The sequence below is a fragment of the Pleurodeles waltl genome, chromosome 10 (genome assembly GCF_031143425.1).
Source record: "Pleurodeles waltl isolate 20211129_DDA chromosome 10, aPleWal1.hap1.20221129, whole genome shotgun sequence".
Taxonomy (NCBI): Eukaryota; Metazoa; Chordata; class Amphibia; order Caudata; family Salamandridae; genus Pleurodeles; species Pleurodeles waltl.
Window position 1 is genome coordinate 64538159 of NC_090449.1, and position 18039 is coordinate 64556197.

An 18039-nucleotide genomic window follows, 5' to 3' on the forward strand; every position below is an offset into this window, starting at 1 on the left:
AGCGAAAGGTTAAACAACACAATATCAATATATAATCACATTGACTTTCACAAGACTATGGTTCTAAGAGTTCTCATACTGAAACCATGGATGACCTAAGAAGTGATTATAACTAGACCTCAAGAACTCTGGGTACCTGGAAAAATCAAGAATGGTTAATACAATGTTTCATATGAGCTTTTCATGAAATATCACATACTGTCTAGAAATAAAAGAACCTTCTAGAATAATGTTTCGAAACAAACATTGCATTTTTACATGAGGATAAAAGGCAATCTGAAACGTTCCCTGGAAAACAATAGGAATTGTACTAGGGACTTAATATGCACAAAGAATGTCGCATTTTGAATTTAGTATATTCACAGAAAATCCAAAAGCCCAGGATAAATGTGTGCACTTAAACAAACACTACACATCAAGGTTTTAATTGCCAAGAAATGATCGCGCACACTATTGCCTACCGGAACACCAAGTTTTACATGCTGGAAATGAATCGCGCACACTGCCGATTCTAACAAGAATATGCAAATGCCATGAAATGATCGCGCACACTGTTGCCGCTCTGAACACCAAGTTTTACATGCGGGAAATGAATCGCGCACACTGCTGATTCGAACAAGAATATGCAAATGCCATGAAATGATCGCGCACACTGTTGCCGATCTGAACATCAAGTTTTACATGCTGGAAATGAATCGCGCACACTGCCAATTCTAACAAGAATATGCAAATGCCATGAAATTATCGCGCAAGCTGTTGCCGATCTGAACACCAAGATTTACATGCGGGAAATGAAGCGCGCACACTGCGTATTCGAACAAGAATATGCAAATGCCATGAATTGATTGCGCAAGCTGTTGCCGATCTGAACACCAAGTTTTACATGTGGGAAATGAATCACACACACTGACGATTCGAACAAGAATATGCAAATGCCATGAAATGATCGCGCAAGCTGTTGCCGATCTGAACACCAAGTTTTACATGAGAGCAATGAATCCCGTACTCTGAGTAGGCCCAAAACTCAAGAGTCTTTGAGAACGGGGGTCGGGGGCCCAGTCCGACCTCCGCCTTACCACCCTGCTCAAGGATCACTAATATACTGCGGGCCAGGCCTGGAATATCAAGGTAGGCCTCCGGAACAGGAGCTCAGGAAGTTGCTGCTGCTCTGAACCGGGACCTCTGAATGGAGAGCATGTGGAGCTGGGCTGGCTCCCTTATATAGAGTCTGGCCCAGCCCACAAACCACACCCAGTCATGCTGCAGGGAAAGCTTCTAGAAGGTCCTAGATAGGGACCACACCCTAACACACTCAGTAAGCCTGCAGCAATACATTGCAAATGAACAGTTATTGCAAACATCATTAATAGTGTTTTTCAAGGTTAAAGTCTGCAATGCAAAAGGTTAACATACTGCATATAAATACAATGCATGAATTATGCTCTTGCATAAAGGCTGGGTTTTTGCATTTTTGTTGCCCGTAGAGCGTGCACTTTCCTGATGTTGACAGGTATACCTCGTCTTGAGGTGTGTTGGGTATCTTTAGAATCATCAAAAACAAGTGGTAAGGGGTAGTTGTAGGACTGCTTACAGTTTTGGGGCATAAAACATGTTTTTATTAGTACTGAGTTTGCATTATTGGGCACTGAATGGACACTTTAACGAAACCCTGCTTGAGTGCGCCAGGCAGATCGCTGTTAGCTTTGCCACATAATTAAACATAAGCTCCTACAAGACCTAGGCCCTAATTATGACATAGGCCAGGGTTCTGCAAAGTCGGTCCTGGAGCGCTGGGTCCATGCCAGATTTTTAGCATGTCCACATTTAGAAAAATTTAGATTTCTGAAACATATTTTTTCTAAATGTGGATATGCTAAAAATCTGGCATGGACCCGGCTCTCCAGGACCGACTTTTCAAAACCCTGACATAGGCGGTCCAACCACTGGACTGCCAATGCCATGGGGAGGATGCTGCCCTCCAGCGGGCTGTGGCCCCACCCTTCGTATTTCAATGTTCCCGCCTTGCTGACCACCGGGAGCATTGTAATACGACATTCCCGCCGGGCTGACCGGCGGGAACGGTGCTACAGTAGTAGGGAGACAAGGCCAATACCGTAGCACTAAACTACCATCGGAACACGCACTGTCTGCAAAGCAGACAGTGCGCATTCTGATGGTGCCGGACAAGGGGAACCCTGCACGGCCCATGCAATAGACATAGGGAGTGGAGGGGCCCCCTGTGGCCCCCGGCACTGGCTTCCACCTGCCTTTCCATGTTGAGGTTTCCACCATGAAAAGACTGGCACAAGCTGAGTTGTAATCAGGATGGCAGCGCTGTGGCTGAGCATAACTCAAACCGCCGTCTACCTGTCGGAAACCACATTCCTGGTGGTGACGGCAGTCTCTAGGTGGTCTCACCTGCCAGGATCATAATGTGGCAGTGGGACCGCCAGGAGTGCAGCAGTCCCACCGCGAGTGTGGCGGTCTAAAGACCGTCACACTCGTAATAAGGTCCCTAGTTTCTGACCCAGGCACTTCTATCACCTGTGTAGGTATCTAGGGCAGGTTCTTCCAGTCCGTCCCCTTGGCTTTGGACTTGGAATGTTTTTTTAGCAAATGTAAAATGCAATTGAATAAAAATACAATTGCTCACTGGAGAGAGGGTACTAATGTGTAGGTATACAGAAATGGATTGCCATTGATACTCTTTTCTTACCACAAACTTGAACAGAGGTCACCATGTCCAGAGCATCTTGCGAAGCTTTGATCCCTTCGTGAACCTCTTCATTGAGGAATCTATAGAGATGGTCCCTGGAAACCGGCAGAAGAAATATGAAATGTTGTTAAGAAGAGAGAAGAGCAACTAGCGCAGGGGATCCAGCCCGACCAAGAGGTCGAGATCCATTCCAAATTTTCAGAATAGGCTACTGTCTGCAGAAAAGATTTCTATTGAGTCCCTTTGTATATACATGTTTCTTATGTGGATGTCCTAAACATTTGGCATGGCCCGGCCCTGCTGGGCACTGCAGAATGTAGTGTAGATGCTACGCTGTCTGGATATAATAATCGGAAATTGTGACTGGCTTGCTCGCGGGTTGCCAGAGCCCTTGACACCTTTTTGGCGCGGAACTACATTCACATTCATGCAGCCCCACCTGTACTTTTCTGTCGCAATAGTAAGATACCATGCACAAGCTTTTTGAATTTTACAAGTTCTACAAGCTTGATTTCTTCCACCCTGCCATTACAAGTTTCAAATTAATCTGCAGAAAATTAGAATCAACCACTCGCCCCATCTTTTTAAATTGTAAAACTCAGCATCAGGTGGGTAAAAGAAATGCTGTAGCAGATTAAACCAGTAAACTGTTGTGCGCAGTTGATACGGTTTGGTACAAGCAACACCAGAAATGTGGTATGCAGGGCTGGTTGTGTTTCAAGAGTTATTTTTTTCCTGTTTGGAATTTTCAGCTTAAAGTGATGCATGAATACATTCTGGGGGTGGCAGGAGTTACATTGTTTATCTGTTCGTGTTACTCTGTAACCCTTTGGCGGCCAGGCAACACGTTTCACTTCCCATTCCATAAAGTTGGCATTTCTTGACAACTTGTGGGCCTCCGTAGGAAGATACCCATTACCCACCAATGGAAAAGTACTGGCCCTGCTATGCTGGTGGTATTTCTTTGCAACTTGTGGGCAACTATGGCATGATGCCAGCTTCTGGGGAAATGCTGGCCTAGCAGAATGGTGGTAATTCTTGGCAACTTGTTAGTGTCTGGGCAAGATGCAGATCCTGGCATAATAGTGGTAATTCTGGCATATTGCTGACATCTGTAGTACAGTGGTGCCTATCTCTGGTATAGTGTGGATCCTGGCAGACTGGCAGTTATATTGTGGGCACCCATGGTACAGTGGTGCCAAAGCATGGCACAATGGAGGTCCATATAGCATGGTGCTTATATTGTGGGCATCCCTTGCACATTGGTGCCCTACCCAGGCATAATGTTTCACCCTTGAGCAATGGTGGTAATACTTGCCATATTGTGAGCACCCTTGCACAATACTGCCAACCTCAGGCTCTGATGCTGCCGAGGCCTTATGGTGGTAATGCATGACACACAGTGACAATGCATGCCATAATTATGTTTTCACTGTAGTATCAAGCACACCTTGGCATAATGGTGACAGTCGCTGGCATTCTGTGAGTTGCCCAGGTTCGATGGTACCAAGGCACCAATGGTAATACTTTTGGATACGATAAAGTGCAAGCAGGCTCAGAGAAGAGAGGAAACGTAACCAACACCCTGGTCAGAAACGTGTTTGCCAAGGCCCGGGTTTTGGAGAGTGGGTTGGACAAGCAAAATCTATAAACGCTGCTCGCTCTCAGAAGCAGCAGGCACTTCGTGGCTCTCCTCTCTGGTCGCCTCCTCTCTCTGTCTTCCTCCTCCTCCCTCGCCCCCGTCCCCACCCTCTCCCCTCCTCCCCCTCAGGTCCCATGACCTGTCTCCGGTCTCAGCAGGACCTCGGTGAGAGCACCCAGAGATGGCAGGCCCGGGGCCGCAGCAGGACACCATCGGGCTCTGGCTGAGTGAGTAGTGACTGTGTGTGGCGGGGCTGGGTGTCCGGGGTGGGGTGGGGTGGGGTGGGGTGTAACGACTGAACGACAACGCACCCCTGCCTCTCCGCTGCAGCGAGGGACAAAACGGAGCTGCCGCGGTCTCCAGGTCGCGCTCCATAGAACTTTAATGAGAGTTTAAAACTCTGAGTAAACTTTTAACACTGCAGCTGCGGGTGGGCTCCGGGGGTCTTCACCTGGCACGGGAAGTGTTAACCTTCCTAGGGTAACTCGAATCTAACTTCTCTTGAATATTCGGCAGAAGGAGGAAGTGGGCACTGAAGATTAGATCATGTGCGCAGACACGGGCAGCGGGGGCAGTGAGCGGACTCCGCCGAGTGGGGAGATCGTGTCATCTGTCACTCTGCCCACCGCGTGCCACCCTCCTGACCCCGCTCATCTCCTGCCCCAGCCAGTCCTTCTCCTGTCACCCCACCCATCTCCTGCCACCATTAATCCACCTGTCACTCTCTGCCCACCGCGTGCCACCCTCATGTCCCAGGGGCCCATTTCCTGTCCCCGCCAGTCATTCCTCTGTCTCCCCACCCATCTCCTGCCTCGACCTGCCCTTCTCCTACCACTAGACCTCTCCTGTCACCATTTACCCATCTCCTGCCCTCCCAACCTTTTCACATACTGCTACCACCAATTCTTCTCCTGTGGCCCTTTACCCATCTCCTGCCACCACCAGTCCGTCTGTCGCTCTTTACCCATCTCCTGCCCCGCCAATCCTTCCCCTGTCACCCCACCCATCTCCTGCCCACACACCCATCTCCTGCCACCATCAATCCTTCTGTCACTCTTTACCCATCCCCTGCCACCACCAGTCCTTCCGTGGCCCTTTACCCATCTCCTGCCACTATCAGTCCTTCCGTCGCCCTTTACCCATCTCCTGCCACTATCAGTCCTTCTATCGCCCTTTAGCCATCTCCTGCCGCTATCACTCCTTTCGTCGCCCTTTACCCATCTCCTGCCACTATCAGTCCTTCAATCGCCCTTTTCCCATCTCCTGCCACCACCAGTGCGTCTCTCACCCATTACCCATCTCCTGCCACTATCAGTCCTTCAATCGCCCTTTACCCATCTCCTGCCACTATCAGTCCTTCTATCGCCCTTTAGCTATCTCCTGCCGCTATCACTCCTTTCGTCGCCCTTTACCCATCTCCTGCCACTATCAGTCCTTCAATAGCCCTTTACCCATCTCCTGCCACCACCAGTGCGTCTCTCACCCATTACCCATCTCCTACCACTATCAGTCCGCCTTCACTATTTGCCATCACCTGCCACCTCACATCTGCTCATCTCCTGGCATCACCAGTACTCCTACTGGCAAACTTTACCCTTTTCATGCCACCATCAGTGCCTCTGTCGCCATTGCCCACCACCTGTCTTCATTTACTTTTTGCCCATCTCCTACCACCTCCCTTCTGCTCATCTCCAGGCCACTGCCAACCTTTACCCTTGGCATACCACCGTCAGTGGTGCTACACCCTTTGCCCATCTCCTGCCCCAACCAGCCCCTTTTCCTGCCACCCTCTGCCCATCTTCCTCTGTCTCGCCCATGTTCATCTTCTGCCTTCCTGCTTTCATCTCGCCACCCCAAAAGATTGTTGCACCGGGCACCACCAGTGCTGAAGCCGACCCCTTCCTATCTGATTTACTGCCCCCCTTTGGATTGCCAGCTACCACCTCCTGGTCACCCCTTGTCCCTCTTATGCATAGCTGCGGCCACCTCTGCCCACCTTCTGTCGTCAGACCTTCCCTTCTCCTATACCCCCTACCCATCTCCCCATACTTTCTGCCTGTGTCCTGTCGAGCTGTGCCAGGATCCTACCACACTCTGCCCATCTCTTGCCACCACTGCCCATTGCTCGAATATCTGCCCATCTCCTGCAGCCTCTGGCAGAAGAAGGAGTAGGTACCCCATTGGTCTTAGGTTTTGAAAATATGTTTCAGTTCTGCATAATCCATTGCAATGCCTACATTCTGGAGGGGCAATACCTGAAAAAGGCATGAGACAGCCTGGTTCATTGCTGCTTAAGTGTATTGTCACATGCTAATGGAAAAATATTTGCTATATATATATATATATTGCACACATTGAAGGATTGGGTGGAATTAGCTGAGTTAATCCCATGGGTTCAGATAGAACAACTCTAGTGTGGACAATCCCTTTGCCTTCCGATTTATGATTGAACAATGAGAATTTATACAGTCAGAAAGTACATATAATCTTAATAGATTTTTCAAATGATTTCGATTGAGTCAATAGATATATTGTAGGTAAAACTGCACAAATTGAAAATCCCAGATAACAATCTTGTTGTGGCAAGCGAATTGTTTACAGATAACTGGCGCAAATAGAAATGGTTAATCCAAAATGATACTCTAAAAAGATGGAAGTGAACAATGGTCTCGAACAAAGTTGTCCTTAGATCCCCGTCTGTTTTATTTATATTTATACCTTTCAGAGTATGTTTCTGATACTCAAACTTTTCACCTTTACTAACTGCTCCGGAAATTAACATTTTAAGGCAGTGGTTCCCAACCTGTGATCCGAGGACCCCTGAGGGTCCACGAAGCCTCATCAGGGGGTCTGCGACTGCTTAGAAAATTAAATAATATTCACATATTACGTCTCCAGCTTTCAGTAATGACTCAGTGGGGGGTCCCCGGATTCCAATAATGATTCAGTGGGGGTCCCCGGGTTCCAGTAATGATAAAGTGGGGGTCCACAGAAGTGAAAAGGTATGCTGACAACCTTATTTTACTGAATTTAATTCCTGCAAGTCTTCAGCATAAATGAAATGGTCTTGCAATATATGAAGAACTGAAATAAATGAAAAATAAGTATTTAATTTTTTTTTACTTCCATCTTATTAAGGAAAGTACATACTTCAAATACAACTGGCTTAGTTTCATTCCACTGAAAAAGGTATGTTGGCCTTATTTACAAGGCTTGGAAAATGAAAGATTGGTCACCATGCATGCCCGGTGGGACTGGGAACCCAAAGAAGCTCTGGAAAATGTTGATCAACCCCAATAGGGTACACAGCGAGCTAGCCTAATCACTGCAATGGGGCTTGTGGGGTTCTCCCCCAAATGTGGGTAAAAAGGAAAAAACAGTGCGTTCTACAACACGTTTCATTATATTCAATTGTATTCATTTTTAAAGCATAGTAAATTATGACCTAACCGCACCAGGATACATCCATCTTCATTTGGATTCTTCAACAATTCCCCCACATCACCCTCTAACAGCGCCTCTCATCTCTCCATAGCCCCTCTCACATGTATTTATTTTGTTTTATAGCGCTTTACATCACAGACACACACACACACTAAATCATACATGTGTAAATCAGTGTATAGAAAATGTAGCATTAAAGAAAGGGGACCACAAGGTGTAGGACTCACGGCATCCATACTGGTAGGCAGGTTAAAAGAGTGCTTGATCTGAGGAAGATAAACTCAGGAGTCAGAACGTAACAGTGGTTAGGGGTGACTTTACTAATAATTGATTTGTCCCCAAACAAGCTCTTTTTAGCATAATTAGGATAATCAAAGACTGGGGAAAAAACAGACCTTTCTAACCTGTACCCTGCAGTCTGCATGCAGCTCTTTGATGGCAGTTCACATCCCACTGTGCTATATTATGATTGTAATTTATGAACTGCAAGGTAACTGCAAGGATCTCAGTGAAAAAAACAGTATCCCACTGAGCATTGCACATAAAATACTCTTCTGTAATCTGCATAGTACACCTTCTTTGCAGCAGGCACATTAACCCTCTGCACTATCTTAAATTATTTCAAAACTGCCACTAGTCAAAACTCTGATCTCTCTCCAGCAGGAACATTAAATACCAGAGTTATCTTGGCACTTTTACTTTTTACTGCTGCCTGAAAAGTGTTGGATATACAAGAAACTCTGTAGTGCTTTTGAAACTGCTGCACTGGTGTAAAACCGCCCCCCCCCCCCCCCCCAAAGTAACAAAAGTAGCCCCAACCCTTCCAGCCTCCCGGAGAAACGCATGATGCCCGAGGTGGCTAGTCCAGCATTGTATGTATGGGGGAAAAATTCACCTACTTTTGCTATTTGGGTTGGAATCTCAATCTATGAAAGAATTAAAATAGACTTGCAGGCAGGTTAGTGAATGCCTTCTTAGGAGTTAGAACATGACTGTACATTGAAGGTACATAGAAAGTATTAGTTTCGGGTACTACCAGCAAGCTTTCTAAGAGTTTACATCAAATGTTTGATTTCATTTTCCATCAAGTGAAAATGTTGTTTGGGCTGCAACTTCGACAGAATTGCAAAACACCGTAGCGTCTAAATTAGCATTTAACATCTTCCTACAGCTGGTGTAGACTTTGTTTCGTTTAACTTTTGAAGAAGTAATTGACATTTCATCCAGGTCAGAGCCAATTAAAAAAATGTGAAACAATTGATGGATGAGCAAAGTTTCTTTGTTGATGATATGCTCTGTACATTTAGGTAAATCACCATTTTAGCTTATCTGTGAGCCGGTACATTTAGGTAAATTCCAATTATATTTAGAGCCAGCTCCCAAACAGGAAGTGAGATTTTTATTTTTATTTTAAACCAGGAGGTTTACCCTTGTTATGAGACAGAGGTGCATGGGAAGGTATTGAGGAAGCAAATAGGCTTTATTCTCCATATGGATTCAGGGTGCGAAATCTTAACCATGTACTTTATGGGCCTTGTTCCGAGTTTGTTCGAATCAAGGCGCTATTTATCGTGCCTGCTAAATAATGATACCCTGAGGTACGTTATTTATCGGGTTGCTTTTTAGGGAATAAGGTGTGGATTTTTGTGCGGAGAGCACCAAAATCTGCAGAGTATAGTAAATGTTGTAGACTTTCTCCCTGCTAAATTCCGGTAGGTTTGAACTGCTGAAATTTAACAAAGGATGAGGTATTTAATGCACCCGCTGAATAATGGGCGCAGGAAATACAGCCCAACTCAGCATTCCGAGCCCTGCGCAAAAAGCGGTTTGCGCAGAAGTTGGAACATCTCGGAATCAGGGCCCATGTCTGAGAGAATTGTAATTTATCTCTCCTCTTTGGAGGCAGTTCTGTGACAGATTTTCCAGCAAGTAACCACACACCCACTCTAGTGGAGGCACAAATGATCAAATGTGGCACAGATGTCCCTTGCACGGCCTAACCATCAAAGGCCATGTCTCTGACTGGCCCCTGAACAAGTGCAACTGATAATCCAACTGTTTCATGCTCTAGGATTTCCTCATGCACACTTTCTTTGACAAGGTCCTACATCTTCTTATCACCATTTTGCCAAAATGCAACATTGAGGGACCTGAAAGTTCAGTGACATTCAACACATGATGACTCATGGTCCTCCTCCCACATCTCTTAGGGCAACCTCAGGACCCCTAAATGGGCTTTTTAACATCTTTAAAGGGCAACACAGCAACTCCAAATCATTTCTTGAACTTACTCAGGTTCAAGCTGATCAGCAAGCATCCTCAGACAGGTACACCTGCAGACACCAGTATCTATCACCCGCATCCTTTAATTTTGCCCCATGCAGGCCCTACACATCCACTTCCATAGTCTCCCTGGGTTGACAATCAGACTGCAGACTGGGGGAGACAAATAGATAATCACATTTTCTTGAAGGGAACATGGGAAAGATTGAGACTGTGGCACTCAACAGTTTAACATTGATGCTTTTTTTCATTGTTAGGAGAATGTCACTGAACCACTGTTTCGAGGTCTAAAAACAGTAACTAGGTCTCGAGAAGGAAAAAATGTAAACTATAGATGCTGAAGTGTGTAACATTGCATCATAACAATAAGAGGGGAAATGAGTTATGAACTTGGATGTGAATAAGGTGGCTTTCAAGACTCATAAGGAAGTTGGGAGGATGCATGTTAGTGATAATAGAATATTGGGATAGTTTTCTGGAAAACCCAGGTACAACCGGGCATCTGGCTTAAGCACAGTGAGGCTGCTGGGGGACTGCACCTCCATCTGCTGCTTGCTGCATGCTCCCGTGGGGCTCTTCATAATCTATCTGTAGCAAAGTGGCAGTATTATGTGGTATTACTGGGGAGTCTTACCATGTAATACTAACACGGTACCCAGAAGTGGACCTGAAGTTCACACAAGTAAACCTTAGTTCCGTCCTGGTAGACTGGCAATGAGCAGTCAGGCTACTTAGAGGAACATGTGTAAAGCATTTTACAACACTCACATGGCTGATAAGTAAATGACACGACTCTGAAGAAATCCAACACCAATTTAGAAAAATAAAGTAGATTTGTATCTTAATTTAGATATCAAAACGAACTTTGTATCTTACATACAACCGGAGTTGTGAATTTTTAAAGCATTGAAAAATAGAGTATTTTTAATGGTCAAACGACTCCCAGTGAAGGCAATGCAGAAAGCCACAGTGTGCATCAGTTACTTGTAGGGTGAGCTCCAGGGAACCATCCTCACTATCCATGACCGCCAGGTAAACTCAGTCGCCTCCTCCTGCTGGCACACACTCTGCAAACTTTGGAAGGTCTTCAGTTGGATCCCAGAAGACTGTCTCAGGACAGTCACCCATGTCTTAGTCACAAGCAAGCTCGACTACGGCAGCGCCCTCTATGCCGGCACCTCAACTAGAAACATAAAAAACTACAACTCATCCAGAACGCCGCCGCCAGGCTCATTCTGGACCTCCCACAGCGACATCACATCTCCCAACACCTGAGGACCCTCCTTTGGCTCCTGGTCGAGAAGCAAATCATGTTCAAGCTACTCACCCACATGCACAAGGCCATACACAACGCAGGACCAGCCTACCTGAACCACTGCGTCTCCTTCCACACCCCCGTCAGATCCCTCCGCTCCACCCAGATGGCTCTGGCCACCATCCCTCGCATCCGCAAAACCACCACCGGAGGACAATCCTTCACCTACATTGCAGCAAAGAGCTGGAACAACGTCCCCCTGCCCCTCAGACAAAGCCCGTCGCTCATCATCTTCAGGAAGAACCTTAAGAGGTGGCTATTCGGATCAGGCCACTCCCCCCCCCTCCCCCTCCCAGCGCCATGAGACCCTCACAGGTGAGTAGCTGCGCTTTACAAAGCTGATTGATTGATTAACTTGAAGTTAAGGTCTTGTGGGTCCTTAGAACAAGCCTCAGCAGTCAGTTTCTAGTTACCTTGCCTAGGGAGTCCAAGTGCAGAGGTGCTCTGGCTGTCTTTGGTGCTGCGGGATCCGTGGATGCTGTTCAAATTGCAGCACTTGACAAAAGCACACTTCGGGGTGGACTCGCACTCCCCTCGGAATGTAGAGGCCTTTGGGGGGTCCCAGAATCTTGATTCCACAGCTGAACTTCTCCACCACGTCCAGCGGCTCCGGGTGCAGAGGAGGCCTTACAGCTGTCAAGCTTGGGAACTGGTCATGCCAAAGATGCTTTGCTGCTACTTTCAAAGTTACCTCCTTCAGGATGCAAATTCTCAGGAGAGGGGTCGTTGCCGACATCGGTCTCTATGCTTGGGAACTGCTTTGGAGTCGGAGATGTCCTAAAAGCCTTTGGTTACCGGGCTGTCGACAGACAAGCCTTGGGAGCGGCAAAAGTACTTGGGCCTTGATTTATACTTTTTTTGCGACGCATTACCGTCATTTTTTGATGCTAAAATGGCGCAAACTTACAAAATACAGTTGTTACATGACGGTAATGCGGCGCAAAAAAGTATAAATCAGGGCCTTGGTGAGAGTCTTACTACTACTCCCGGGATGCTGGTCACTCGCTTTATTTGGGCTCACTCAAGAGAGGCCCGATAGATTGCACTTCCGGGACTCTATGACTAAAAAGCTGGCCCCTCAATGATAGCCATGGAGCAATGAGTAAACCCTAGTAGGGGTGAGTTACCCCCACAGAGAGAAAGACATTTATTGTGATTTTCTTTTGCATTAGAGTCCAATAGATTGCTATGCACTACATCAAGTATTTCCACTTTTCCTGGGAACACTCGAGGAATATGGTGTGTTTTTGTACACACAAATGTACAACACAAACATGAGTATCTGTGTGCAGTCTATTCACACATTTTGTGCCTCACATTGATTTTGCATGATACAAAGATATACGCAAAATCAATGTAACTTTATAATGAGCATTATGTCTATTTTCCTACCTTACGGATCATCAATGCATCACCCTACGAATGTAGGAATGCATGAGTGCATGCATGGTGTGAGATTCTTGAAATATAACATTAGTGACTTACCCCCCACTTGATACTGCATAGGGAATATAGATCTTGAAAAAAAGGGCTATTGGCCCTTGTCTGAGACTGATAGGCTGTAACATGTAGACCATAGACAGTGAGGTCCTGTATTATCTTGCAGTGTTGCAATAGAGCACAACTATTGTATGCCCATTTTTTAATCTTATCCTTTTCTTTCATTCTCATCAGGGTAAGCAACAATAAAGTTTTCCATAGGCCTCCTACTAAATGGAGTTCATACCGCCAAATTTCACTCATTAACTCTGGATCAAAAATCCATTCACAAATATTACCTAACCAGCTGTCACAGATAATCTCATTATTGGTAGATCCAATGAGGCATGGTTTTATTCTGGGTAGAGATCCATCCATTAATTTTATATGCGAGAGGGCTAACTGACAGTGTTTGCATTTCGATGGGTACTCGGCAGGGTTGCCCCCTTCTACTCCCTTTATTTGCATTATATCTTGATCCCTTTATACAGGCTCTGAACCAAGCCAAAAGTTTAAAGCATTTACGATACATACGTTGGAAGTCAAAGTCCTGGCTTATGCCGATGATATTGCCAAACTTATAGCATCACCCGTCAACTTGCTGCCGGCGATCGAGAAAGTAGCATATAAGTTTGACACTATTTCAGGGTACAAGCTAAATACGGAAAAAACTGTATTACTGATGATGGTTGTATGCAAACAGATTTCCACTTGGTTAAAGTAGCAGTATATCTAGACGTACAGGTATCCTCAATATTGAGGAAATTATCAATCTTAATTACAATGCACTTTATGTTGTCTCTTACAAAACTTGAGCAGTGGGACAGGCTTCACCTTAGTCTCACAGGGAGGTGTAATGCACTGAAAATGGTAATCTCCACAGGCATCTATATCTTTTTAGAACTATACCTCTATATATTTTAAAGGGTTTCTTTTACCAGTTGGAAAGGAGTTGGCAAAAATGTATTTGGGGATATCGAAAGCCTCGATGCTCCATCCAAATTTTACAGTTATCACCATTGGAAGGAGGTCTGGCTCTGGCATCATTAGGGCTTTATTATCTTTCAGCCTTTACCCTACAATAGTATGCTGTAATGGGAGGTTCAGAGTGGCTTTTGGGGGAAATTATTTGGGAGAATAAAAGGAGATGGTAGGGTTACTAAACATCTGAACGGTCACTGTGACACTGAGTACTTTAAAGATACTGGATGTAGGGCCTTGTGGGTATACCATTTAGCCTGAACACAAATTAGGAAAATTGCCCGAATTACTAAATACCATTGATATACCGTGATTAGATACAACCATAATCTCCTGACTTCATTGCATCATAGTAATATATCATGTTGGAGACATTGTAACTTTACAAATGTGGGGCACAGAATGGGGAAGGGGCGTATCCTTCAAGTTAAACATTTGTGTTGAGGTAAGATGTTGCCCAGGAAAGCTTTCCTGCAATATTTTCAATTTCATAATATTCTTGGGACAATCACCAGAGAGGATAGAGTCCAGGGGAGAAATGAGTTCCTGGATTTTTTCATGAAGATGTCCAGATGTGGATTCATATGGGCTGCAGATCACATCCTAATTCAGGGAGGGCCGACCCGACTTGATTTTTTTAAGTTGGCTGTGAAGTGGAGCTGAAATTTAGGCCAGTACGTGACACCCTATGATATAGCTAAATTTAACATACTGGTTCAGACGGTTCTTAATTTTTTTTGTATAAAGGCGCATCAGTTCAAGATCTTTAATGATCTTTATTATACACCTCTTTGATTATATAAGTGGGGTGTCAGAGAAGACTCCCAGTGTTTTCGCTATGATATGGAGGGAGCAAATGCCATTCATGTTTTTGCAACTTGTCTTTTGATTAAAAGCTATTGAAATTATGTATTTGGGAAGATTAACCGATTATTTGACAGTCAGATGGAATGGGACCCCATGTTGATTATCTTAGGTCATTCCAGGAAAATTGTCACTTGGTTAGTTGGTATTTATTTCATGGTGACATCACTGGCCAGATTGAGGCTGCTGCGATGTGGCTACAGAAAGAACCTCCTCACCCTTTATCCTGGTGGTCAGAGTTCATTAACGTGTGTGGTCTAGAAATCTCAATACTACAAAGCAATAATCGTAGGTCAAAGTTTCTCTGTATTTGGGATCCCATAAAAGTTTGGCTTTAGAAATTATCTTCTGGATACAATCCTTTATGATAGGGTAAGCTGTTTTTCTTTTCTTTTTTTATGTATGCTTTGCATTAGATTATTTTACTCTCGGATGCCAGTTGAGGAAATATATGCATATTTTGTTTAGGAGATCATTAGCCACCATATGAGAATTTGTCATTCTGACACAATATGTATTTCTGTACATATATTTACTACTCTTTTGCTTAATGTGGTTTTTATCTGTCTAATTTTATTTGCCAATAGAAAAGAGGGGTTCCCACAGGCAGGTCTCAATGAACTCAGGTAAGGCTAATTGACTCGAGTTCATGTGTCTCAGACCTAGAACTAAGGCATCCTTTTCATTGCGGTTGTGATGTTATGAATTGGGGATTTTATAAGGATCCCATCACATTTTTCTTCATTCCCTCTTTTGGTTTATTGTGGTCCTCTTTATCTGTCTGATCTCTCTGATCCCTGGACTGGCCTTGTGTTTATTGATATGTTTATAAAGGAGACAGTCTCCCAGTAAACAAACATTGACTACAGTAAGCAACAGGAGAAATTCAGCCATCATGTAGATCATGGGTTAGTCAGGTGGCGATGGCCAACCAATGATCAACAAACCTGTATCTCTACGTGGACCATGAAGGTATCAATACTGTTTTTTAGTCCTTTTATTAGTACTTTTATTACTTCAACACACAACATGACATGACATCAACATTCCCATGAATGGGAATCTTGTCATAGTTCTTCACACGGAGTGTCAACACATGTGCAGCACACTATACCTGAAGTATTTATGACTGCCCGCACTGTATACATGCTGTCCTCTTTCTTGCCTGTGGTGCAGGCTTGATTGGCCCATCCGTGTATGGATCCTTCTGTGATTCTAGTTCTTTTATGATATAGCTTCTTCTCCACTCTTGGAATGTAAAGTAGCTGTGCACATACTCGACTGACCTTCCTTTTAAACCATACAGGTCTTCCACCCGGGGCATGAACCAAGGTGTGTTGTAGGGTCCCTCAATTTGTGCTGCTGTTTATTGACTCGTTCTCTGAAAAAAACAGTTTATTAATGGCCCACTCTACTGCAGATCATTCCCCCAGGTCCTTTTTTGGGATTCCCAGATCCGGCTCAACATCTTGCCTTCTCTGTTATGGTGGGTCTCCTTTTGGTCCAAAAAAGCCAGGACAGCGATCCTGGTTGAGGATCTGCTTTTTATTTTAGGGTGCATCAGACTAAATAGTCGGAACCCTGCAGATCTCTCCACTTGCAATCCCATCATGTCTTGATTGCCCAGATGAGGCTGACCCCCAAAACACATGGAAAAAAACAGTCTGTTCAACCCCAATGGCTCTGGCACGCATCCTGGATAGCTGTAGTCTTGCTATGAAACCCCTACTTATATGATATAAACTGTCTTTAGATATTTCAGTGAGATGACTTTAAACTTTGCATTTCTAGAATCCTGGTGTGCTAACTCTCGGTCTCTTTTCACCGTTTCATTCACTTTAGCGAGATCCCCAGGGTGATAGCCCTTTCACTGACCTACATATGCTTGATATTTATCTGCTACCTCAGGCAATCTCAATCAAGTAGTTGTAGGTAAGAATGATGGAGATGCTCAGAACTCCATGACTAGTTTACTCTCTGCCTGCCCGATACGTGGCTTCCCTCCTGCCAGCGACGTACCAACTGACACAGTGTCAGGGATACACCCCTATGTCTGTCTGTCAGCTCATGCTCTGTGCTCACAGTTTAAGAACTACCCTGCTTGTAACCCATATTACATTCTGAATTCTTCAAAGGTCCTTGACTGTATACTTCCAGAGATGGCACCTGCTCTAGTTAATAATTTGTCCTTCCACATATTATGCTAATGCACTGGACAACCTCTAAACGCTGTCACAGCCCTTAAGGGCACCTTAGAACTACTAATTGGGTGCCTAATGTGCTGCAATATCTCATCCAGGATTCTTTCACCACCTTGACTACTGTTGGTACATTTGTTTTGGCCCTCAAGTTCCAAAACAATAGCTTTTCTGTTTTTAGAAGGTTCAGACTTTGCTATTGTCTCCAATTCTTCTCTTCTGCAACTTCGAATATTGATGGGGTGTTTTAGAAATCTGTTTATATTTCAGGTATGCCTTCCTTTTCTCACATGGGGCCAATAACATTTTCACATTCCTCCTTAGTTTGAATGGACCAGTTCTTATCGTTTTAGTAGTTCTTTAAGGAATTGGATGCCTAATGATTTCTGAAAAAACAGATAGTATCCGAAGGAGTGTGACCATCAGGCATAGTGCTATTCCGCCATTAATGACAGCGGTACCCAGAGCCAATAATATACAGAGATTTTCAGGGCATGAACCCACTCGGTCTGTGTTATATTTTAGTGGAACTTCGCAAATGTGGAAGACCATTAATCCTCTGTATTTAAATGGCTCTGGTGCTCACTGTATGGCAGGGTGTGCCAGGCTGCCATGCTCTGCCCCACCAATCCTCAAACGGAAACACATAGGTCTTTCTTGTATTTAGTTACAACCTAAAACCAAACTGAGTGGTTCACTAAACCAACATCATATGTGGTAAATTCAACTTGGGATTGGTAACACAGAGAAACGCGAAGAATGCCACAGCAGCACTCTAGAGGCTCTGAAGCACTGCAATGGACTCCTTTGGTCCTCCTAACAGTGTCGGCTGTGACATAGAAGCTCAAACTGATATCTATGCAACAACGAATCAGCTTTGTCAGTCTTCTGTAAAGTACCTTGATCAACAGAAAAATCAGAGCTGTAGAGGCCAAGATCCAGACTGTGGCATTGGGAGATCCCACAGCTCAGACTTAAGTGAGAGCCTTTCAAGGGGTCACTGTTTGCTACTGCAATTTTGTGGCCAGCTATGGGCCAGTAGTTGCCCCTTGACAGCCATGATCTCCAAGAAGAAGTTCCAAAGAGCCAAAGGGTCTGTGGAATGGCTGAAGGTCTT

General features: G+C 44.9%; 1 protein-coding gene across 1 annotated transcript in view; it reads left to right on the plus strand.

Moving 5' to 3' along the window:
* The first annotated feature begins 4442 nt into the window (after nucleotides 1-4442).
* The window catches only part of GGA2 (golgi associated, gamma adaptin ear containing, ARF binding protein 2), a 65443-nt gene continuing 51846 nt past the window's right edge, over nucleotides 4443-18039 (plus strand). Inside the window, exon 1 of the mRNA XM_069209669.1 lies at nucleotides 4443-4585. Coding sequence (XP_069065770.1) covers nucleotides 4540-4585 — 46 coding nt within the window. The 5' untranslated portion in view covers nucleotides 4443-4539. The remainder of the gene's footprint in view (nucleotides 4586-18039) is intronic.